The following is a 25,024-nucleotide window of genomic DNA, read 5'->3' on the forward strand; positions in this document are numbered from 1 at the left end:
AAGGGTAGTAAAGCTTCTCCTTTGCCCTAGGGGGCAGATTTAGGGAATTAAAAAGAAGTGGATTTTGGCCTTGATAGAAGGGGGAAATTACTAATAATTAGAGCTGCCCCAGAAGGAAAGGGTTTCCTCAGGTTCCCAATTTCTGGAGTTCTTCAAATGGAGGTTGAATTTGTGAGGGATGTTGTAGAGGGTTTTTTTTTTTTTAGGTCCAGGTTGAGGGTACCTTTGTGGTACCTTACAATTCTGAGATTCAGTGATTCTAAACTATAATGTGACCAGTATGGTAAGATTTTAGTTATAGACATTTATTTCTCCCATGAATTAAAAAAATAGGAGACATACACGAAGGTAATAAAAACTGAAAATACAATTTATTTCATCTTTCAAGTGCATGTGAGCTGCTCATTTAATTTGTATTGCCAGTGATTAGAAAATATTCTGATCGTTGTACTACTGTATTGGTTAAGATTAGGAATAAACATTTTTTAGAATTAACCAAAGCTTAGCTATCTATATTGATTTTATGCAATTTAATGACAGTCATTGGTGATTTTAGTTTTTTGATTGAGGTGGTGATGTGAAAAATTGTTTACACTCTATTTCTTCCCACTTGTAGTGTTCTCCTAAGTGCTGTAAGTGGTGAAGATACTCAGGATCGTACTGACAGATTGCTTTTAACTCCCTGGGTTAAATTTCTGTGGGAATCATATCGACAGTGTTTGGACCTTCTTCGAAATAATTCTAGAGTAGAGCGTCTCTACCATGACATCGCCCAGCAAGGTAAAACAAAAACATAGAATCTGTATGAAGTGAGTTGAAATTTTTATTTTAAATTATATTACAGATTTTTAAAAATTTCAAATCATTAAACTCCTTGTATTGAAAGTAGCCTAATTAGTTGTATTTATTTGTTGCTCTTTTAAGCCATAATGAAAAATGACTGGTATAAATTTATTGAAGTGTAAAGATTGGATTGAGCTGTGTTTAACTAACTTTATGACTGAAAATGTACGTAAGAACTAGGGTATTTAAGAAAATTTTTGATAAATGTTGAGAAAATGATTAAAGTAGTCCTGAAAAGGTGCTAAAATATTTCACTTATCTAGCATGGTGAATTTTCTTGATAGCTGTATCTTATCTCCTTAAGTGGCAAAATTTTATTTTAAACATTTTATAATGGAAATCCTTCTAAAAATACTATATACTTCTTAAAATTTTATTAAATTCCACATAGCCTTGCTGGAATCATTATAAGGATTGTATGTGTGCTGTGCAATGACAGTCTCAAACTTTGTGAGATGTTGTAGGGTTATTTGCTTGTTGTCCCTTTTAATTGTTTATCACTGTTTTATGTAGCTATAATACACTTCCTTTTACCCATGCTTGACTAGATGTCAAAAGGTGGCTCTAACTTTTCTACAGAGTAAAGTGCATAGGATTTGGGCAGCTGTTTTCCACTCAGAAGCATTTCCCACTTGGGCATTTGGGTTCACTAGTATGTGACTAGACTTGTTGGAAATCTTACCTTTGGATAAATAGGTTGTTACTTCCTTACTAACCTTTTAGTATGGCAGCTGTTGGGAATAATGTTTATTATGCCCCTGTATCATAATATACTGCTTCTTCTGTCTGTTAATAAGTATTTGTTAAAACTAAAAACTAGGACTGCTAACTAAAAACTGTTCTTCATAGTAAATGAACTTGTGTAAATCTTATTTAATTAATAAATCTTACTTGGCATTTTATTGATAATGAATTTCATTAAGTCCTTGTTTTGCTTTGACTTAAGCATTTATGATAGCCTAATGCCTATTAATAAGCTTTGCTTGTGAGTGAGCTACACAGGAAAACACGTACATCCCAAATATATATGTAGTTGCTTATATAATTGTGAATTGTGTTTTTCAGTTATTGACTCGTATGATAGGCTGTTAGAGCTAAGTTGTAACTTTGGCTCAAACCACACTGAACCATATATTTTTCCTTAAGATTATTGATACTGTCTTCCATTGAGATGAGAAGTGCTGTCATTTTACTTGCTTACATTAATTTTAGCCTTTATACAAAATTTTTGTGTTTTTTAAAGGTACTTGATAGACTAAATTATAATTTAAAAACCTTGGCACTGTCATATTACTGTGTATTTAAATAACTTTGGAATTAAAATACCTTAAAAAGGAACAAGAAATTCATATTTCCATGTGCTCAATTAAATACTAGTAGAAGTTCCTAAAATGTAATTAGTTTTTATAAAAATGAAATTACAGTGTTTGATATTGGCTATTCTCTGATAATTATTCCCTGTTATTGAATTATATAACATACTGAGTATAGAACACTTTATTTTTTATTTTTCAAAGACTTCAAAACTAGGAACCTTGACAGTTTACCTTTAATTATGGATATCTTTTCAGAAAAGTATTGTTTTGGAATTTGATTAATCAAGGTGTTATAGAGGTTTGGGACACATCAAAGCATGATGATGATGATGGCTTTGGTGCCAAGACAGTTATGATAACTTGATATGTATCTTAGATATAATTAAGCATCCTCATGTTGATAAAACTCATCCTGCAAAACTTTCTGATTTGGGGAAACATTAATAAATTAAAAATTTTTATCCATAGCTTTCAAATTCTGCCTGCAATATACTCGTAAGGCTGAGTTCCGTAAGCTGTGTGACAATTTAAGGATGCACTTGTCACAGATCCAGCGCCACCACAACCAAAGTACAGCAATCAATCTTAATAATCCTGAGAGCCAGTCTATGCATCTGGAAACAAGACTTGTTCAGTTGGACAGTGCTATTAGTATGGAACTGTGGCAGGTATGCTTTTGATTAAAAACTCTTCATTTGATTTAAAAGTCTTCATTGTAATAACTGAATCTGTATAGATCTTATTTTATTCATTTATAATGAGTAACTCTTACTGGGCAATTTATTGATGATATATTCCATTTGACTTAAGCATATGTGATGAACATCACATAGAGGGAATTCTAATGCTTACTAGCTTTGCATGTGAGTGAGCCCCATATGAAAACAAGTGGTACATCTCAAATATATAACTTGTGGCCTATATAATTGTATTTTTCAGTTATTGAATTGTGTGTTGTATTTTATCCATGTTGAATTTGAGGTTTTTCTTGATTTTTAGGAAGCATTCAAAGCAGTAGAAGATATTCATGGTTTATTTTCATTATCTAAAAAGCCACCTAAACCTCAGTTGATGGCAAATTACTATAACAAAGTTTCAACTGTGTTCTGGAAATCTGGGAATGCTCTTTTTCATGCATCTACCCTCCATCGACTTTACCATCTGTCTAGAGAAATGAGAAAAAATCTTACCCAAGAAGAGATGCAGAGGTAAAGTGAGATTTTAATTTCCCTCTTAATTTGTTTAGATTTTCATGTTTTAAGATTAAGAGAATGCATTATTCATGATGAATTGAGCCCTAATTAAGCATAAACACAGAGCCTTTCATCTGAGTGTTTTTACCTTTCAAAGAATGTTCTTTGAATTATTTTGAATTTGACAAGAGAAACTTAAGAATTTCTTTAGAAAGGAGACCTGCTCTTACAACTGAGCCCTGTGTTCTCTACCAGAGATTTTCCTGATTCTCTCTGAGGGTAGTGGTCTGTTTCTACTGCTTTCACTACATATATAATTTCTAAGGGATTACTATGTTCCCCTTAGTTTCTTAGGGCTGAGTGGCCTAGTCATTTCCCATATAAATCAACTGAGACGAAGGTTGAATTTTTTTAAAGTATCTTTATTAGGGACCTGAAAGCAAAGTGAAATCAGATGTTTAAATTTATAATAGACAAGTCTGTAAAGCAAAGGCAAGCCCCTTCTATTCCCCCCCCCTTTTTTTACGAGACAATCGGTGACCTATCCAGGGTCACACAGCTAATGTCGGGTGTCTGAGGCTGGATTTGACCTCAAGTCTTCCTGACTTCAGAGCTGGTGCTCTCCATTGCGCTGCCTAGCTGCCCCCACCCGTTCTATTTCTTGTTCGACTTTGTCTATAAAGAATTCTGATGGTGGGCCTTAATGTTATATATCCTAGATTTTGCCCACTCTTTTAGATTCTGTAATGTGTATCCTGTTCTCTCTCTCCCAGATTTACCAAGGCTGAGTCCCTACATGTTAAGATTGGGTATACCTTTAGTTGGAGGCAGGCTTTACCTGTCCTAGACTCTTACGTATTTGACTGTATTTTCCCTTTTAGTCTTCCTTCCAGGCTTGAAATAGATAGTTCTTGTGTTGTGTAAGTGGATTGTTCTGTAGACCTCTATGTAAAGAGATTTTTACATAATACAAATTTGCCTGTGGGCTTGGGGAAGGGAGGGAGACAGGAAAGAGTATGTGTGCCCATGGAGGGAGGAGGCTGGCACACAGTTCAGGGACACATGGGGGCCAGGGACTTAATCAAGAGTATGGGGCCAGAGGAAGTTTGGGTTAGCCACGTGGGAACCTGACTGGAGCTTAGAGGAAGAGCATGCTGGGGGTAGATACATAGGGGCCAGACACCAACACAAACAGGAAAGGACAGGGGACAAATGAAGACAGACAGATGGGCCCAACATGGGGGCAGGTGGTGGAGTGGGGCTAAAGTCTCTTCCCTCAGCACCCGAGGTCTCAAGCCCAGCCCATGATACAGAAGTGGCAGCAGTCTCATTATTCTTTTGCTTTCACTTGGATGGGGGTGGGGTGTGTGTGTGTGTGTGTGTGTGTGTGTGTGTGTGTGTGTGTTTTCTGTTGTCTCAAAACTTATGTCCGCTGGTTATGCATTTTTCCTATAGGGTTCCCAGACAGGAAGTAGTTGTCTACAATTTTACCTTAGTTTTCCAGTACTCTATACCTTTTTAAACAACATCTGGTTCCCAGCAACAGTAAATGAGGGTCCATTTTGTCAGACTGACTGAACCATGGAGGATTTACTGTTGTGTAAAAGAATAGAAATTTTAATTGTTTGCACATGAAGTTTTTATTGATTGTGCTTCCAAGATTAAATTTAATCATACAAACTAATATGGAGTAGTCTATTTTAAGTAAAGATGAATCTGAGTAAATTGTTGCTATGGTTCACAAGTCACATTTATATCCAGTATTGAGAAACTAAAAATGTCAGCGAGAGGTAGATGGAGGGACTACCCTTGGGATTTGTTCTTCGAAGTCTGGATTCCGTCAAAGGGCTGCACTTGAGGACCTAGGGGCCACACGTGGCCTCAGGGCCAAAGGTTCTTCACCATTGGACTAGACAGTACTTTAGGAACTGATGCTCCTGTTTGGAGGCTCTGTCAATAATGTTGGTTACCATATCTTTTCCTTTGACTACTTTTTAAAATTAAATTTAAAGAAAATATTAAAACCCACTCTTAGAAACTTAAACTAAATTCTATGCTTTAACTTGCCTCTGAGTTTTTCAATTATTGGTTAGCATGATTTCCCCAGCATACTTCCTTATATTAACTTTATTTCTAAATCTCTATTAGTAGCTTCTTTTATATTAGTTATAAAATACTGCTTTTGAAACATTTGTAATCCATCAATTGTCTTAACACTCAGTTATGGATAATAAAACAATATAATGATGGCTAAAGTTATTGCTTGCTGTATTTAAAAAAAGTTTATCTTGAAATGAGCATTTTCTCTTGGGAAAAATTTATCGTGTGATTCTTTTGTCTTTTATATATTGTCTGTAGCTATTAAGTGACTACGATGTTTTTTCTTGTGTTTGAACTAAGCCTCAGTAACTGACAGTGGAATTAATTGATTAACCACATCGCCTTCCTTTTCTGTTATATGTCATGATGCATGAAGAATTCCCTGTGGATAATTACAAGCAGACTAATAATACATTCCACATGTTCTTGTATGAGTTTTCAATTCTTGATTATGTGATGTGCTAGCATCACAGATTTCTGATTTTCTGTAGTAAGTGGTCTAAATTTCTGTTCTAAGACAAAAATTTGAAGTTTGGTATTTCCTTTTTGTTAACTACAGAAGAATCATTTACCAGAAAAGTGTCTTTCCCCGCATATGTTCACTGTATAGGGTGCAACTACTTTTAAATTTGTCATAATGAAAACATTGAATGCAACTTGAATAGATTGTCAGATTAGTAATAGGAATTGCTATGTGAATATAGAGGTATAAAGGGTTCCTTTGTAACTTTGTTCTCAACAGAATGTCAACTAGAGTTCTTTTAGCCACACTCTCCATTCCTATCACTCCAGAGCGTACTGATATTGCTCGACTTCTGGATATGGATGGTATCATAGTCGAAAAGCAACGTCGCCTTGCAACACTGTTAGGTCTCCAAGCTCCACCAACACGCATTGTTCTTATTAATGATATGGTAGGTATAAATTTAAGCAGTTTGCACCCTATAACTACCATCAGTTTTCTTTTTTATTTTAAAGGGTGGGTCCATTCAGAATCCTGCTAAAATTACAAAGGGAAAATGATTCCTTTTGTTAACTAGAAAAATTTCAAAATGCTTTGGTATAATTGTTGTAGGACAAAAATCCTTTTTTAATTTTGTGACTATAGAGAAATTACATTGTAAGATTTAATATGTAATACTTCGTAATAAATTTTGGTACTTGAAAATGGCAAGGGAAGTGCACATATCTAACAGGGCTAAAGAGTTGTGTGAGGAATTTCTTCCAATACACTCATAATAGTGAATTTTAATCCTTTAGTAACTAAATGTGGTATAAGTAAGTATGATACTGTAGTTTTGAAATAGGAAACATCGTTATCTTTTGTAATAAACTTAAGATATTTACATAGTAAATGTAATTTAAGCCATCAGCAAGCAATTATCAAGTGCTTACTATGTGCCAGGCACTGTGCTAAGCACTGAGATCACAAAGAAAGGCAAAATATATGGTTCTAGCTCTCAAAGAGCTCACATTCTAAGAAGGGAGACACAGTGTGCATACTATATATCTATATGTCTATATGTACAGTGTATATATACAGTATATATATATGTATACAGTGAAAATGTAATGTGATCATAGGGAAGACAGTAACAAGGTAATTGTGTGTGGGGAGAGAGGAATGGTATTGGGAAAAGACTTTCTGCAGAAGGTGGAGTTGGAATTGAGTTTTAAAGTTAGAGGAAAAGGTGAGGAGGGAGAGCATTCTAACCATGGGGAAATAGATGTAAAAAGAAGTCCGACATTGTCTGAATTGAATATTATGTTTTTAAGGTGAGTTAAATGTTTTTTTGGTAGACTTTGAAGTTGTAATTTTATTTTCAACAGGTATGCACTTGTGCACATTTCATTGACCTGCTTTCATTGTGTTGTGAGCAGTGTTATTTCTGATGTGCTATATAATTTATAGAAGGTTAATTAGCAGCATGACTTGGAATAGTACTGCTGCCAGTCCCCTTCAAACACATAGTATTTGAAGAAAAATGTAACCATAAACATTAGGTGCTTTACAAAAAACTCTAAATTTCTTTTCTGTTATTATTTAACCTTTATGTCATCCTTTTAAAATGTCTGTTTTTTAAAAATATTAATTTATTTTTATTTTTCAACATTACTTCCATAAGATTTTGAGTTCCCAGTTTTCTCCTGCCTCCTCTCCCCCACCCCAAGACAGCCTGCAATCTGATGTAGGTTCTACATATACATCCATATTAAACATTATAAAATGTCTATTTTAAAAATATATTTTCCCACAATTACATGTAAAAACAATTTAGCATTTTTTAAAGTTTTGAGCTCCAATTCTATCCCTCCCTCCCTGCAGTTCCCCCTTGCCTAAGACAGTAAGCAATCTGATATAGGCTATACATGTGCAGTCATGTAAAATTAATTTCCATATTATTCATTTTGTAGGAGAAAACTTGAACCAAAAAAGAAAAAAAAATAGTATGCTTTGGTTTCTATTCAGACACCATCAGTTCTTTCTCCAGAGTTGGATAGCATTTTTCATCATGAGTCCTTTGAGATTGTCTTGGATCATTGTATTGCTGAGAAGAGCTAGGTCATTTAGTTGATCATCACACAATGTTGCTGTTAATGGGTACAATGTTCTCTTGGTTCTGCTGCCTTTACTGTGTGTCAGTTCATGTTAAGTCTTTCTAGAGTTGTCTGAAAATCATTTTGCTTGTCATTTCTTACAGCACAATAATTCATTACAATCATGTACTACAACATGTTCAGCCGTTCCCCAACTGATGGGCATCCCCTTAATTTCCAGTTCTAGCCACCACAAAAAGAGCTGCTATAAATATTTATTTAAATAATTCATTCATTTATTTATTTATCTATCTTTGATGAGGCAGTTGGGATTAAGTGCCTTGCCCAGAGTCACACAGCTAGTGTTATGCATCTGAGGCTGGATTTGAACTTAGGTCCTCCTGACTCCAGGGCCAGTGCTCTATCCACTGCACCACCTAGCTACACCTAAGTATTTCTTTATAACCATCTTCTCTACTATCTTGATTTTGAAAGAATTCTGGTCATTTGTGAAGCTAAAGTAAAGCCTATGGAACTTGATGGACATTGTCAGCAAAAATGACAATAGTTAGTGGATCTTATGGAAATGCTGACATTTTGGGTAGTCAAGGTTAGGCAGTTTAGTAGAAGAAAAAATGTGAAGTGAAAGTGAGCATTGTGAGAAGTAATAGGGAAAAGAGATGTCTAGGTAAGCGTAATTATATAATTGGCTATAGTCCTTCCTGGCAAAGTCTTCTTTTGAAATTGTGCTCTTGCTTATCTGAGAGAAATTATTAACACTCCCAAACATTACTATCTTCTACTTAAGAGATAACCATTGTCTGGAACCAACATACTGTAGCTTGGGAATGACACTTTTCTAAGAAGCCACGGAGGCATCACATGAAGAAAGGAACAATGCAGGGAAGAAAATTGAGTTAGCAACTGATTGGACCAGTCTCAGTGTTGGGAATTGTTGTTGTTTGTCCTTCGGTACCAAAGAGGACCATGACATCAGGAAGATGATGCCATGATTTGCAAGTGAATTGGATTTAAGTGAGGGGGAGGATTGTGCAAGGTCACCAGTCTTACTTTCTCCTCTGGAGCCATCTGGGTCCAGTGGCAAGATCCAGATCCAGATTACTGGAGTGGCCCCTGATGTAGTGGGAGATCTTGGCCTTTTTTATTATGCTAAGGTCTTTCGGAGGGCTCACTTTGACTGAGGCAATGTACCTTCAGTGATAAAGTCTAGTTAGGACATGAGCCAAGGAATGTCCCCCTTTACCTAATTAAAAAAAAAATCGGTCTGGGAGGGGAAGACCTCCAGGGTCTCTGGCTAAAACAGAAACAATTATTATGTTCACTCTGAGCCATCTGGGCCCAAACACTGACCACTAAGTGGTGCTTGGGTTGGGACCTATTGTTGGCCAAGTAATGACAGCCAGAGTGAATTGGGTTTAAGGCTTGGTCTTTAAGAAAGAAATCTAGCCAGTAAACCCCAGGATATCTTGCTAGGTTTCAGCCATCAAAATTTATATTCCTTTTAGCAGAGTACCCAAAAGGTAAGAGCATGGTGCCCCATGTGGACAGAGGGAGAGGGGGGAAGGAAAGAAAGGAAAGGCAGAAGGAAGGAAGGAGCTGAGTTGTCCAACTGAAACTGGCCAGTTGGGTCCCCAGTGGGGCAGCTGGGATTACTCACAGGTAGTTGTTCTTCATTCTCGAAGAGGACCATGATATCGGGAAGATAATGCCATGACTTAGAAGTGAATTGGAGGTGAATTTAAATGAGGGAGGTCACCAGCCTCAGTTTCTCCACAGCCATCTGGGTCCAGTGGCTGGATATACATCTGGACGACTGGAGATGCCCCACCCCCCCGGGGAGTGACTTACCTTACAGCACCCCTGAGAAGGATTCATACTGACAGCCTGATAGGTACCTATTGAGGAAATTTTTTTCCTAGAGAACCATTTTCAAGAGCTTCATTGAGCATGGGTGATAAACATACCTTCCCACTTACCCTCCAACATGATTTTATTCAGCAGTTGAAGACTTTGTTTTTAGAGATCCAAAAAGGAACATTGACCTTTAACATGTGTCCCACTTTGAGCCTTAATCTCTCTGCCACTGCCCCTGCTTTAATAAAGCAGTAGTGATTTTTTTTCTTTCATCATGCTTCTTGTTTTTCTTCCTCTTTACAAATTTATCTGTTCATAACACCATCAATTTCTTCATCACTTCAGTTTTATATTAAAAAGCCTAACTTGTTGTTTTCACTTGCTTTACACAGAAAGTTTAGAAATATTAATTATAGCTCATAGGTGATTTAGTTTTATCAGGATACACTCAGTATGATTGAAGACTGGTACCTTTTATGTGCACTGTAATGCAAAAAGCACTGGGAAGAATAAGACTTGAACCTGATTCTTTGTTGTCAAGGAGCTTAGGAGGAATCTAAGATTTATTAAATGATCATCATAGACAGATGCAATAAATATGTCAAGAGACAGATAGTACTTAATTGCGGGTTTGCGTTGTCTCCAGAACTTGTAGGGGACAGAGAAACAGGAAAGACATTTCAGGCAGAGGAAATTGGTTTGAAGTTAGGGACCAATCAAGGCCTGTGTTGGACCATGTGTAGACTACTCTGACCTGTGGCATATTGAAAAGCATTGGGTGGGAATAAATTAAGGAGAACATTGCTTAAGGAGTTTAGAATTCTGTATGTGGTGACAATTTTGAATGGGGAAGAGAGATGTTTGGATTTTTAGAAGAGCATTATAACTTGGCTGCTGTGTGGATGTTATTGTGCTAAGTATACAGTGGTTCAGGGTGGGAGGAGCTGACTCAGGGAAGGTATTGTAGTGATAAAAGCTTAAGGTGAGGAAAGGAATTAGGTTAGCCTAATACTGGAATTCATTAATAAATGAATAACTGACATAAAAGGGTGATGATACATTTTAGCAGAGTCACTAACACTTGTGACTTGGGAAGGAAGACTAAAATTTTTTGAAGAAATTTTAACTGGTAAAAAATTGTTTTTAGCTTGTTTGAAGTCTGTTTCTTTTTGCTTAGACCAGCTAGGTTAGGAATCAACAAGCAAATATAGGCCAGAAGATTATTATTGCAAAAATAATTGCTTGAATTTTTCCAGTTGTCTTAATTTGTAGTTAATTTAAATGATTGATCATTAGTAGAAAATTTATTTTCTGTAAGAAAATCTCCAATTTTAAAGTGGAAGTTAATGTTAAGATAACAAATTATGAGTATTCGCCCATATAGTCAACTTTTCAAGATTACAACTATTCTATATAGTGAATTATAGCCATAGAGGTCTAAATCCTTTTTAGCTTTGCAGTCCTGTGAATCTGATTGTGATTTATAGCCAGTATAAAATCAATTACCTTTATGTGTTACTAGTAAACTGTAAAATTTTATATATATTTTTTTGCTGTTTACTTTAGGTTAGATTCAACGTATTACAATATGTTGTTCCAGAAGTAAAAGATCTTTATAATTGGCTAGAGGTGGAATTCAACCCACTAAAGCTGTGTGATCGGGTTACAAAGGTAAGTGTTCATGTTGTGGAAATTTTTGGTTACCTTATGGGAGTAAAGAAATAGCTGGCTTGAGCCTCTTATTTTCTGGAGTTTGGGCTAGAATTAACTGTCTGGGAAGAATAGAAACTCCTTTCCAAAAAGTATATGCCATTTTAAAATTGTGTTTCAATGAACTTTGTGCAAATTTCATTGATTTTCTTTCTTTTTTTTTTTAAAGAAAAGATACTTCTCATATGCTAAATAAATTTTGGAAGTAAATTAACATAATTAATAGCCATTGTTCCTTCAGAAGAGCAAATTGGTATTCTTGTCATAACTTTTATCATTCATAAAACAAAGTTTTCTGAAGTGTTTTCCATGGTTTTACTGTGGTTCAATAATGATTGTATTTTCTGTATCATTTAAGGATAATATTACTGAATTTTTTGCTTAATGTTTTTGTAGGTTCTAAATTGGGTGAGAGATCAAGCTGAAAAAGAACCTGAATTGCAACAGTATGTCCCACAATTGCAAAACAACACTATTCTCCGACTTCTGCAGCAGGTATTAATGCAAAATGAGTATTTTATATTAGACCAACAAGGTAAAAAGTCCAAGTTACCTTGATATTAAACATGTTTTTGGGGCAGTGTTGATGGCCTTGCCTTCCTTACCTTCTTTTTCCCTTGTCATTTGTTTTTGGGCTTCCATGATTTGGTCGTTAAAGGCAGCATGATCCTTGGAACCTGGGGACCTAGGTTTGAGTAGTGGCATTAACACTTAAAAGATGTTAGTCAATCGTTTAACTCCTCTCATGCTGTTTGGTCACCTGTGAAGCACATAGTATACTTGGAGCTACCTTCCTCATGGAGTTTTTGTGGGTATCAAATGGTTTGTAAACCTCAAAGCAGTGTGTAAATGAGTTTGTTAGCACTCATTGTATCCTTGTGCATGTTTCATTGGCCTGCTTTCATTGTTGAAGGGAGCAGTGTTATTTCTGACGTGCTATACAATTTGTGGAAGGTTAATTAGCAGCATAACTCGTTATGGTGATGCTGCCAGTCTCCTTCAAACAAATACAATACCTAGAACTAAGGGAAAAACCCTAAATAACATTACTTAACCCAGTTTTTATAAACCAGGTAAAAATACAACCATAAAAGTTTTTTATGTTAATGTTTTGTAGAGTCAGAAAGGAAAAAAAAAATAATCCTGTGTTCTTATGCAGGTGGCACAAATATATCAGAGCATTGAGTTTTCTCGCCTGACTTCTCTGGTTCCTTTTGTTGATGCTTTCCAGCTGGAACGTGCTATTGTAGATGCAGCCAGACACTGTGATTTGCAAGTGAGTGCTATTCAAAAAAGTCTATAGGGAAAGGGGAAGAAAGTTAGTCTTTAGGAATATTTTATACTCTTAGGATAGTAGCAATGCTGTAAAGGAATTATAAGTTGTTTCATGTAACTTAAATCATGATTTTTAAACTTAAAATATGAATTCTTTACCTTGTGAACCAAACCTTCTGTTCATTTTACCCTTCTGTCAGCCGAGGATTTTTAAGGGTCCGTGTGCCAGGCACTGTGCTTAGGTGCCAAAGACACAAATATAAGAAATGAAACAGTTCCTACTCTTAAAAATCTCATGTTCTAGTTAACTATGTATAGCAAAAGCCCTCTGTTTATTTCTGTTGATATTTTAGAATTCCTTTCTGGGTTAACATTTCAAATTTGTCATATCTGGTCAACCTAGGTTGATATTTAGGCCTTATAGTTTATAGGTTTAAATGCTAGTTGATTTTTAAAAACTTTTTCTTTTAACCATTTGTTATTTATAATTTGTAAAGGTTCGTATTGATCATACTTCAAGAACATTAAGTTTTGGATCTGATTTGAATTATTCTACTCGAGAAGATGCACCAATTGGTCCTCACCTTCAGAGTATGCCATCTGAGCAGATAAGGAATCAGCTGACTGCTATGTCTTCTGTGCTTGCCAAGGCATTGGAAGTTATTAAGCCTGCTCATGTTTTGGTATGTATCTTTAAACTTTCTAGGAGAAGATGAACTATATGTATCAGTAAAGAATAGGATTATTAACTTAAATTTTAGCAAACTACTTGGATGAGGTACATCTGATAGCTGTTACTCCACGCCTTTCCCCTTTGTTTTTATAGCCTCTTCTTTTATACATCAGTTAGGAGAAATAGTATGTTCCATCCCTTCTTTCTCCTTTCTATACTAGTGTATTCCTTTCTCTCTTTGTCCTCTTTAAAACCTCAGAATATCCACTCCATCCTTTAGGTCCTTTACTTTTCTTATTTAACTTCATCAAAACTATTTGAAGACAGGTTCTGAAAGACATGTTTCTTCTCTCCCAGTTCAAGATTAGCATTGTGTCACAACTCCTTCAAATTTCTAGATTTTTTTTGAATTTGTCCAAAGTATTTCAAAGTGTTTACTTGGCCCTTGTGTCTTTTCATCAGAAATGCTAGAAATTCCTTTATTCCTTTATTATTAGTCATTTAATATTAATGTTAATTAACATATTCTTTATTATTAAAGGTCTGTTTTCCCCTTGTGGGATTATACTCACCTTTGTAGGGTAATCTGTTCTTGGTCTAAGACTTAAGTTTTTGTATGGTGTGATCCTTCTCTCTCTCTTTGTCTTCTCTCTCTCTCTCTTTTAGTAAACGATGCTAAGTCTGATATGATTCTGACTTTCTTGGTATTTAAACTTTGCAGTATTGCAGCATTTTTCTTTGACATGAAAGAGCTGGATTGGCTAAGATATTCCTTGGGACTTTGCAGGTTTTTTTCAGGGAGTAATTGCTAGAGTTGCTCTTTGGTTCTAATCGATCTTGTCAGTTTTCCTTAGAATTTCTTGAAATAATAGTGTCCAGGCTTTTTTATTTAATCATGATTTTTATGGAGTCTAATCTTTTGAATTTGTTCTAATATTTTTTATTAACTGATGAAGTCACTAATTTCTATTTAGACTATTCTAGTTTTCAGGAGCAGGTTACTTGGATATTACTTGGGTAATGTTTACCATTTGATTTTCTGAGGTATTCTTCCAGATCTTTCCTCTGGACCTTCTGTTTCATTTTTTAAAAAATCTCTTACTTTATATCTTCTAGGTAGATATTCTTGTAGTCCTTGTGGAAAATCTATTTTTGCTTTGAGTCTTTGCAGCTATAATGAAGTTACTCTCTTTGTGAGGGATCTCACTGCTGTGTTAATGTTAATTGGTGTCTTTGACTTTATTAATGTTTTTTCTCTGACTTACTTATCTTTCCAGCTTTGTTTCTCGAACTGGGGCTTTGTGCCAGATCCAGGACTGGTGTACCCCCTTTCAGGTGGAGTAGTCAGACCTGCTTAGCTTCTTCCTACATCTCCTGTGTTGACCTCTTACTCCCAAGGTGTTTTTTTTTTTTTTGGGTGAGGCAATCAGGGTTAAGTGACTTGCTCAGGGTCACACAGCTAATAAGTACTCCTAAGGTTTTTAATCCCCTGCCCCCATCCCTGGGTTTTTGAAATTTAGGGTACTTTCTGGTGTTTCAGATTAGAGTGTTAAGGGACCTGAGAATTCTGGGTTTGATGCAACCATATTACTCTGGTCACCGCCTACTGTGCTGCAATTCCCCAGGACTTTCGGGGTCCATATACTGGAGCTTTTTTAGGAGAGCTTTCCACTCTTGTTGCTTCCAGGGTCTTGAATGCTCTAGGTGTTTCTGATCATGATAGGGTGCTACCCTGCACAGGTCATGGCTTGGCTAGTAGCCCTTAGTCTTCTGGTAGACCTCTTTAAAATTTCAGGGGTGGAAGAAATCATACGTTCTAATTTCTTATTAGATTTCTTGACCATTATTCTCATATCTACTTAACATTTTTGCCAGAGTAGATATGTGGGAACCGAGAGTTCTGTCTCCTTGTAAGGCAACCATCTTAGAAGTTCCTCACAGAAAGTTATGCATGAGCTAGCTTTTTATATATATATGTATAATTTTTTTGGTGAGGCAGTTGAGGTTAAGTGACTTGCCCAGAGTGAGTCTTATGTGTCTGAGGCCGGATTTGAACTCAGTCCTATCAATCTGGGGAGAGATGTTGCAGTGACTGGAATGTTGAACTTGAAGTTAAGAAGACCTGAGTTTAAGATGCAGAGAAAATGTAGAACACAAAATCTTATGGAAGTGAATGTTGAAAACTAAAAAAGAAAACCTGAGTTTAGATTCTGCCTCAAAACACTAAACAGTGTGGCCCTGGACAACTCACTTTTCCACTGTGAGATGGGGATAATAGCATCTGTTTTATCAGGTTGTTGTCAGGATCAAATGCAGTAATATATGGAAAGCTCTTTGCAAGCCTTAAAGAACCATACAGATTTTTATTATTAATTATATCACTTTGCAGTTCTTTTTTTCTTTTACAATAGCAAGAAAAGGAAGAACAGCATCAGTTGGCTGTCAATGCTTATCTTAAAAATTCAAGAAAAGAGCATCAGCGCATCTTGGCTCGCCGGCAGACGATTGAGGAGAGGAAGGAGCGTCTTGAGAGTCTGAATATTCAGCGTGAGAAAGAAGAGTTGGAGCAGCGGGAAGCAGAGCTGCAGAAAGTCCGGAAAGCTGAAGAAGAGCGACTCCGCCAGGAAGCCAAGGAGAGGGAGAAAGAGCGCATCTTACAGGAGCATGAACAAATCAAAAAGAAAACTGTCCGTGAGCGACTTGAGCAAATTAAGAAAACTGAACTTGGTGCCAAAGCTTTCAAAGATATTGATATTGAGGTATGTGTCTTGTAAATCAAATTTGTAGTTCTTGGGCTGATCCAGTTCTTTTGATAGCAAAATCGGTAGCTAAATATTTTTTCCAGATTTTTCTTTTTCCATTAAAAAAATGCTTTCCTGCTTTTAAAGAAATAGAAATAAAATTACCTAAATATGTTTGTTGTAAAAAGCTAAAATGTGAAACCCATTGCTGAAACACACCTTTGGAACCAATAGAATTGATTTATGTACACATTTCTTAGATAATTGAATAGTTCATGTGTGTTCGTTTTTATTAGGACCTTGAAGAATTGGATCCAGATTTTATTATGGCCAAGCAGGTTGAACAACTAGAGAAAGAAAAGAAAGAACTTCAGGAACGCCTGAAAAACCAGGAGAAGAAGGTGGCAAAAGAAGAGGGTGGGGTTAACATGAACATGCAACTTTGAAGTATTTATTTCATATGTTCTACAGCAATTTTTGTTTTATTTAGATTGACTACTTTGAAAGAGCAAAGCGATTAGAAGAAATACCTCTTATAAAGAGTGCCTATGAAGAACAGAGAGTCAAAGATATGGACCTTTGGGAACAGCAGGAAGAAGAAAGAGTAAGCTTTTTATACCATTGCTGTATCTTCTGCTCTTACATAGTTTAAGGGCCAAGGTTGCAAAACTCTGATACAACTCCAGGACAATTGCATGTCTTTATAATTCTTTAGACTGTACTACAGAAATGCTCCAAAAATACTCCTATAGAAACATTTACATTTGAAGATCTTGGTCACTCTTTCTGTTCTAGGTTGAGATCCTAAATGTTGGAACTTGAAAACACAGGCCACATCTGCCTTTGCTGTCTTGGCCCCTAGGTCACGTTACCTGTTTATCTAAAGCCTGGGGATCTTAGCCTTTCTTGTGTCATAGACTTCTTCTTTTGCTTTTTTGATGAGGCAGATGGAGTTAAGTGACTTTGCCCAGGGTCACACAGCTAGTAAGCAACAAGTGTCTGAGGCTGAATTTGGACTTAGGTCCTCCTGACTCCAAGGCTGGAGGAGCTCTATCCATTGTACCACCTAGCTGCCCTTTATGGGTTAGAAGCCTTTATGGGCTTCTTTTTGTGGCAGTACAGTGAAGCCCATGGGCCTGGACTCTCTTTCAGAATAATGCTTTTGAAGTAAATGCAACTCAGAAAATATTTTGAAAACAACAACAAAAACAAGTTTATGGTTCCAGGTTAAGAACTCTTGCTCTAAATTGAGCCTCTCTTTGATACTTAGCAAATATGTGAATCTTCATATTCTATTATACTTCATATACTATTATACTTTGTTTCTTCTGTGTTCTGTGAATCACTTTTGACCTTTTATTTTACTTGTTTATCTTGGTGTTATTGAGCATTTTAAGGAGGAAAATTCATTATACTTCAGAATTTTTAATGGCCAGTTTGCCACATAGAAATGACCTTTCATGGGTTTTGTTCAGGTATAATTCATTAAGCCCTCTGATCTTCTCAAAGGTGAAGTCTTAGGGGCAGTAGGTGGCACGGTGGATAGAGCACTGGACCTGAAATTAGGAAGACCTGAGTTCAAATTTGGCCTCAGACAAACCACTTGACACTTACTAGCTGTGTGACCCTGGGCAAGTCTCTTAACCCCAATTGCCTTAAAAAAAAAACAACCCAAAACACCACAAACTATTTCAAAGGTGAAGTCTTCAGGCTTTGTCTGTTTACTTATATTTTCTACAAAGTGGAGTGTGGCAATGTAGACTTAATGTAAAATGATCTTGCCCTAATAAAATTTTGGGGATCAGGAGGATTGAAAAATAGAAGGTCCTTGATTCTCTGGTACTGCAAAAATTAGTTAACTAGAACCACCATGGAGGTTGCCATCTTACTTTGCAGTTTGGCATTATCGTACAAACCTTGTAATTGAGAAAAATGCCCAGTAATCCTGCTAGATTACAGCAGCGTGCTCTCTAACAAGTTCTAATGGGTCAAGAGTAAAATTATGGCCTTTACGGCCCTACTAAATTTATATTGATTAAGTTGTTATTGATTATATTGATTAAGTAGTTAAATATTTAGTTAAGTCACTAAGGATATAGTAAGGTCTATGGAACCTACTTGTTTTTAGAGAATCAACTTAGCATGCATTTATGTTTTAATGTTAAAATTAGATTGTATTTTTTGGAAACTGTCTGGATATGTATTTTACAGATTACTACTATGCAACTGGAACGTGAAAAAGCCCTTGAACATAAGAATCGAATGTCAAGAATGCTAGAAGATAGAGATTTATTTGTAGAGAGACTCAAGGCAGCACGACAGTCTGTTTATGAGGTAGCTATCTTAATGGTTCTTTCATTGAGCAGTCCTTATGAGGGCTTCTGCACTCTATCAGTAGATTCATGATTTCATTTACATGTGTACTTCCCACACTGGTGCAGTTGCCAAATATGTGCTATTCCATATCTTCTTATCTTACCCATTACTTATACCTATCCTATAAATCTCCCAGAGAACATCTTGTCATTGGGGGCTATCCTCTGGGTTTCTTAAACATTTTGTGAGTACCAGTTCAACACTTCTTGCTCTTTACTTACCATCTTTATTGTTAAATAATCAACCTACTTTGTTTTCAGATTAGTCATTTCCTAGATTCTCTACTTCATGCCACTTTTTGTGAATCAAGTTATTGTTATTAATGTGCAGCAGTTGATTTCAGCCCGCCATGATTCATTGTTATCCTTTGGGTCACCTAAAGTCATTACCAAAACATTGGTGGCAGAAAATGGCTTTTTGTGTCAGGAAGTAGCTTGGCATCATTGATAACTGCCATGTATGTTTTCCAAATGTAGCTTGCCTCATTTTCCAGTTCTCAGACCCAGCCTCAGTGCTTGTGCAGTATGTATTAATGGATTAGCAGAAGATTTTCCATCTAACTAATTCATTATTTGAGCAATATGCATTTTTCATCCTACATGTGGATTGTTAGGTTGATCTCTTTGGTGGCCATGGATGTCATTAAGGGGTCCTGGTAGTAATCTTCACCTTGATGGAATTAGCAGCATGGTGTTGCCCACAAACAAGTATTTTGAGGACCTGGGCATGATTAGAGAATCTTTTCCAGTTGAACTCTTTAGGATAGCGTCACTCAAAGTATCGTTTCAGCATACAACCTCTTCCCTTCTCTGGTAATGTTTGAGTTTATGAAATGATGGGTTCATCACTATCTACATTCCTGCTATCCAATGACTTTGGAGGGACAGGGACTTAAGCTGTAGGGTGTGGATAGTATTGCCAACAATTGCTGTTTAATAATAGAGCTCAGCATTTATACACATGTATGTTTCTATTTACAAATAGATGTGTGAGCAAAAGAAGAAAGGTTAAAATGTTGCTTAATATAATAATATAGCTCTACACAGCAAATGTCTAATGCCAGTCTGGAGTACCATCCTATTGTTTCAGGCTCTTCTAGCAAAAGGTTTTCATTTTTTTCATGTATTGCAGGAAAAACTTAAACAATTTGAAGAAAGACTTGCTGAAGAAAGGCGCAGTCGCTTGGAAGAAAGGAAGAAACAGCGCAAGGAGGAGCGCCGTGTGACTTACTACCGGGAAAAGGAGGAGGAGGAGCAGCGGCTGGCTGAGGAGCAGATGCTTAAAGGTGGGAGAGTGGGGGTGAGCTAGGTCAGTGACTTGGGGGAAAGCATTCAGCTGGAAATGCAACGCTTTTTCTTGTTACTGTCGCTTACTGGCAAACTGACTGTGGGCAAATATCTCTGAGACTCAGTTCTGTCATTAATAAAATAATGGCCTATATTGGGTCAAATAATGTCTAGGATTCCTTCATGTGGAGAAGATATTTTATTGTGAGGGTATTCAGATTGTTCTCTGTATTATTTTAGAGACTGTCACTTGAGTATTCTGCATACTCAATACATAAAGGAATAGCATAAGGAGGGACATACAGCTTCTCCCCTCACCCTATCACCCTTTTTTATACTAGTTTTAAAGATGTGTGTTCCTTATGAGAATTTTGTGGCATCCATTGCCCTTTGGAATTCTTGGGGCAATTTGTAATAGAAATATGCAGCAGAGATTGTGTCAGAATTAATTAGAAAGCCAGAGGAAAAATGTGATGGAAGAAGGGGTACGATTTCCAACAAGTTTTAATTTCACAAATTGTTGTAGAGCGTGAAGAGAGGGAGCGTGCTGAGCGTGAAAAACGTGAAGAAGAACAACGAGAATATCAAGAGCATGTCAAGAAACTAGAAGAAGTCGAAAGGAAAAAACGCCAGAGAGAGATGGAAATTGAAGAAAGAGAACGTCGTAGAGAAGAAGAGAGAAGGATATCTGATGATTCACTTTCTAGAAAGGTTAGCATGAAAATATTCATATCCCCCCCATCTCAATGTTCTTGATGACCAGAGTTTCCTTACATTTTATCAAAATGTTTGTTGGTTTGACCTCTTAATTCATCACAAGTCAGGTATTCCCTAAAAGAGAACTATATTAAATTTGATGGATGTTACTGTAGATGAAAAACACAGTCGTGGCTGTCAATTGCTGATAACATTTAATTTATACCTGTATTTGTCTTGGGTTAAAAATAAGCCTTCAGCTCATTTAACCGCATCAGTCTGTAGAAGTCATTCACAATAGAAAGGTTTTCCTAGAGTTTGTGAAAGTAATCAGTTTAATCTATGGCCCCTTCCTTGCAAAGCAACCCCTTTCTACATGCACAAATGATCAAATTCCACATCCTGTCTTCTCCAGCAGATTGTCCCCTCTATTATCCCCATCCTCTCTCACACTAATCTTTAATGGTTTATTCTGCTGCCTACACATTTTCCTGTCTCCTCTATCCTCAAACCTTTGCTTGCTCTGTCTGTCCCCACTAGCCATTGTTCTTTGTCTCCTCCCTTTTGTGGCTAAACTTCCTGAGAATGCTGTGTTTCTGCCACTTTTCCTCTGTCTTCTTAACTGCAGTCTGGCTTCCAACCAACTTCATCATTCAATTGAAACTGCTGTCCAAGTTATCTCTTACTTGCCATATCCAGTGGCCTTTTCTTAATCCTCATTCTTGTTAATCTCTCTGCAGCCTTTGACACTGTGGGCCATTTTTATCCTTTTATTCTCTTCTAAGTTTTTATGACAATGCTCTCTTGTGCTCCTTTTTGGTTTCCTTTGCTGAGTCTTCATTTTGTAACTGGGGGTGCTCAAGGCTTGGTCCTGGGCTGTCTTCTTTCTCTTTGATTTGTTCATCTCATCAGCTTCTGTGGTTTCAATTAACTCTTTGCAGATGACTCTCACAACTGTTTGATCAACTGTAACCTCACTACTGACCTCCAGAGTCATATCTCCAACTGCTTTTTATAGACATTTTTAGACTACTCAAACATGTCTAAAACTGATCTCATCATCTTTCCCTCCAATCCTCCCTTCTCCCTAACTTTCTGTTGAGGGTACTACCATCCTCCTAGTCACCCAGGTTCAAAATCCATATGCCATGCTTAACTCATCACTCCCACTCACCACACATATCTGTTGTCTACACTTCTTTGTCTCTCATACCCTGGTACAGCCCTTATCCCTTTCCTCATGTGAGGACAGCATGGTGGGTCTCCTTCTTTCCACTCGCCTGCCAAAGTGATCTTCCTAAATTGACCATATGACCCCTCATTTGATATACCCCAATGATTTCCTGTGGCCTTCAAATGCTCTATTTGGCTCTTAAGGCGCTTTATAGCAACCTACCCCTTTGTGGAGGTGGCAGGTCCACAGGTGTTGTATATTGTGTATTTTGGACCTTTTCAGCTCTTTCTCTTTGTGAATGTGTGTGTGTATACACACATATTTAGTTATATCTGCATCAAATGGTGACCTCTAGTTCAGGATGGGGATGGATGGAAACAGTTTGGAACTTAAACTGTAATAAAAAAGTAAATTTTAAAAAATAATGTCATATTGGATGATTCCCTGGGAAGGAAAAAGATACTGGGGAAAAAATCAGTGTCATAAGAAACAAAAGATACCAACAAAAATTAACCTAGAAAGAAAAAAAATTCATAAGCTGTACCCCTCCAACATACCTTATTCCTCTCCATGTACTCTGGGATCCAGTGACTGGCCTTCTTGCTTTTCGTCCCACATTACACTCTCCTTGTATTTTTGCTGGATATCCCCTATACTTGGAATGATTTCCCTCTTCAGTTCTACATTCTAGTTTCCCTATTGTCTTACCTTAATTCCCACCTCCTACAAGAAGCCTTTCCCAATCTTCCTTAATCTTGGTGTCTTCTGCTCAAGACTACCTGCAGTATATTCTCTATATATCTTGTTTGTACATAATTACTTGCATGTTGTCTTTACCTTTAGAATGTTACCTCCTTGAAGGCAGGGACTGTTTTTTGCCTTTCATTATATTTCCCAGTGCTTCACGTAGTGCCTGGGACAGAGTGGGTGCTTAATAATTAGATTGACTGAAATTCTGTACCCCGAAAGTAGGGTGAAAGTGTAAAAGGATATATAAAATATTTAAAGGTATTTTTTCTTTATGTTTCGAAAAGACTTTATAAAGAAAACTTGATTTTAAAAACCTGTAATGTTATAATATTCTCATTTAATTTTAGGCTATTTAAAGAATACTTTTGCTAAATATAATTGTTCTTAACATGAATAAATAGTGATTTAAAAAAAAACAACTTGTTCCTGATATTTTATTTTGGTTGGTATAGGATACTCGTTGGGGTGATAGGGACTCTGAGAGTACTTGGAGAAGAGGTCCTGAAGTAGAATCAGAATGGAGACGTCCACCAGAAAAGTAAGTAAAATTGAGGGAAATTGAATTGACTATTAGCTAGTCTTTTTTTTTTTAACAGTATTTGAAAATAACGACATGAATTTTTAAGAGGCCAAATGGAGAAGTATGGGTATAGTGATCTCTTATCCAATTTGGTAGTATGCTTAAATGCTTACTATCACCTTTCTAGTTATTTCTGACATCTTGATAATTCTGAGGGTTTCCCCCCCTGTAATGAATGAATAGTAACATAGGTATTGTAAACTTGGTAGAATTAGTAGTTCCATTTTTTTAAAGATACCGTCTTAATAGTTTTAAAAAAAAGATGCTGATGTACAAATTTTATACAAAGCAAACCAAGTTATTGATCAGATTTTTTTGTTCAGTTGTTTCATTCCTGTCTGAGTGTCCATGACCCATTTGGGCTTTGCTTGGCAAAGATATTGGAGTAGTTTACCATTTCCTTCTCCAGCTCATTTTATAGGTGAGGAACTGAGGTAAACAGGGTTAAGTGACTTGCCCAGGGTCACACAGCTAGTAAGTTTTTGATGCCTGAGTTGAAATCAGGTCTTCCTGACTACAGGCCCAGGGCTCTATCCACAGAGCCATCTAGCTGCTACTTGATCAGAGGCCCAGGCCCCTTGTAATTTAAATTTGCTGTCTTCATCTTATTTTATAAATAAAATGCTTAATTCACTAGCATTTTACTACCACATTATCATTCCAAATTGAAACTTGGATTGAGGCATTTGGAAAGATATTTATTCAGAAATAAGTGAAGTGTAACTTTCTAGAATGATCTTGTGCATATGTCTTTGATCCAATATTTTGATTAATTCTTAAGAATTTTAACTTGTAATCTCACAGGGAATGGCGGCGGGGAGAAGGTCGTGATGAGGAGAGGTCTGTTCGAAGAGATGAGGACCGACCAAGACGTGCAGGAGATGATGAAGAAAGAGACTCTTTAAGAACAGAAGAAGACCGAATTCCCCGGCGTGGCATGGATGATGATAGGCCCCTTAGACGTGGTGCTGATGAAGACAGATTCCCTCGTCGTGGGACTGATGATGACCGACTTTGGCGCAATGCAGATGATGATCGACCTCCCAGGCGGGGTCTAGATGAAGAGAGGGGAACATGGCGCTCTACAGATGATGATAGACCACCTAGGCGAGGACTAGATGACGATAGAGGAAATTGGCGAACATCTGATGAGGACAGAGGTCCTAGGCGTGGAATGGATGATGATAGAGGACCTAGGCGTGGTGTTGATGAGGAAAAATCATCTTGGCGCAACACAGATGATGATAGGGGTCCTAGACGTGGCATGGATGATGATAGGGGTCCTAGGCGTGGCATGGATGATGATAGGGGTCCAAGGCGTGGCTTAGACGATGATAGAGGACCTCGGAGAAACACAGATGATGATAGAATTTCCAGGCGTGGAGATGATGAAAGGGGAACTTGGCGTAATTTGGATGATGATAGACTTTCTAGACGTAGTGAAGATGACCGAATTCCCAGGCGTGGTGATGATTCAAGACCTGGTCTTTGGAGACCAGTTGGCAAACCAGGTAAAATGCAGGTCTCTTAAATACCTTGGTCTGGTTGCTTCTCATCTATTGGGTGTGGGGGAGGAAGTTATTTTATAGTGTATAAAAGATATGGGGGGTTATCTCGATTTAATTATTCCATTCATTACTTTATTATTCATTATTTCTATTGCAAATAATGATTTAAACAGGATGGTCATTTTTTTTTATTCCTTATCCCAACTTTTATATACCCATAGCTATTGGGTGTATGCTTTACGTGAAGCACGATGCTTGCTAGATACCTTCTATCTTCAAGGTATTTATAACAAGAGAGAAAACTAGCCTGTGAAATAATTTGAGAGAATCATAGATTTAGAGCTGAAAGAGAGCATAAGAAGCCATCTAATTTAAATCCCTCTTTTTACA

General features: G+C 36.8%; 1 protein-coding gene and 2 non-coding genes across 3 annotated transcripts in view; all 3 read left to right on the forward strand.

Annotated features, from left to right (window-relative positions):
• EIF3A (eukaryotic translation initiation factor 3 subunit A) overlaps positions 1-25,024 on the forward strand; it is a 43,155-nt gene that overhangs the window by 14,256 nt on the left and 3,875 nt on the right. Inside the window, 16 exon segments of the mRNA XM_020988199.2 lie at positions 617-780; positions 2,628-2,827; positions 3,159-3,367; positions 6,195-6,366; positions 11,432-11,536; positions 11,972-12,070; positions 12,735-12,851; positions 13,348-13,533; positions 15,935-16,282; positions 16,561-16,665; positions 16,755-16,868; positions 18,476-18,598; positions 19,772-19,925; positions 20,453-20,637; positions 22,999-23,084; positions 23,931-24,637. Of these exon segments, the coding sequence (XP_020843858.2) occupies positions 617-780; positions 2,628-2,827; positions 3,159-3,367; positions 6,195-6,366; positions 11,432-11,536; positions 11,972-12,070; positions 12,735-12,851; positions 13,348-13,533; positions 15,935-16,282; positions 16,561-16,665; positions 16,755-16,868; positions 18,476-18,598; positions 19,772-19,925; positions 20,453-20,637; positions 22,999-23,084; positions 23,931-24,637 (3,074 nt within the window).
• LOC144456428 (small nucleolar RNA SNORA19) lies at positions 7,293-7,422 on the forward strand. The gene has a single exon (XR_013485521.1). It is a non-coding gene; the product is annotated as a small nucleolar RNA SNORA19 (small nucleolar RNA).
• LOC144456429 (small nucleolar RNA SNORA19) lies at positions 12,454-12,584 on the forward strand. Its single transcript, XR_013485522.1, has one exon. It is a non-coding gene; the product is annotated as a small nucleolar RNA SNORA19 (small nucleolar RNA).

This window comes from Phascolarctos cinereus, unplaced genomic scaffold (genome assembly GCF_003287225.1).
Source record: "Phascolarctos cinereus isolate Bilbo 61053 unplaced genomic scaffold, phaCin_HiC Scaffold_3;HRSCAF=262, whole genome shotgun sequence".
NCBI classification, from domain to species: Eukaryota; Metazoa; Chordata; class Mammalia; order Diprotodontia; family Phascolarctidae; genus Phascolarctos; species Phascolarctos cinereus.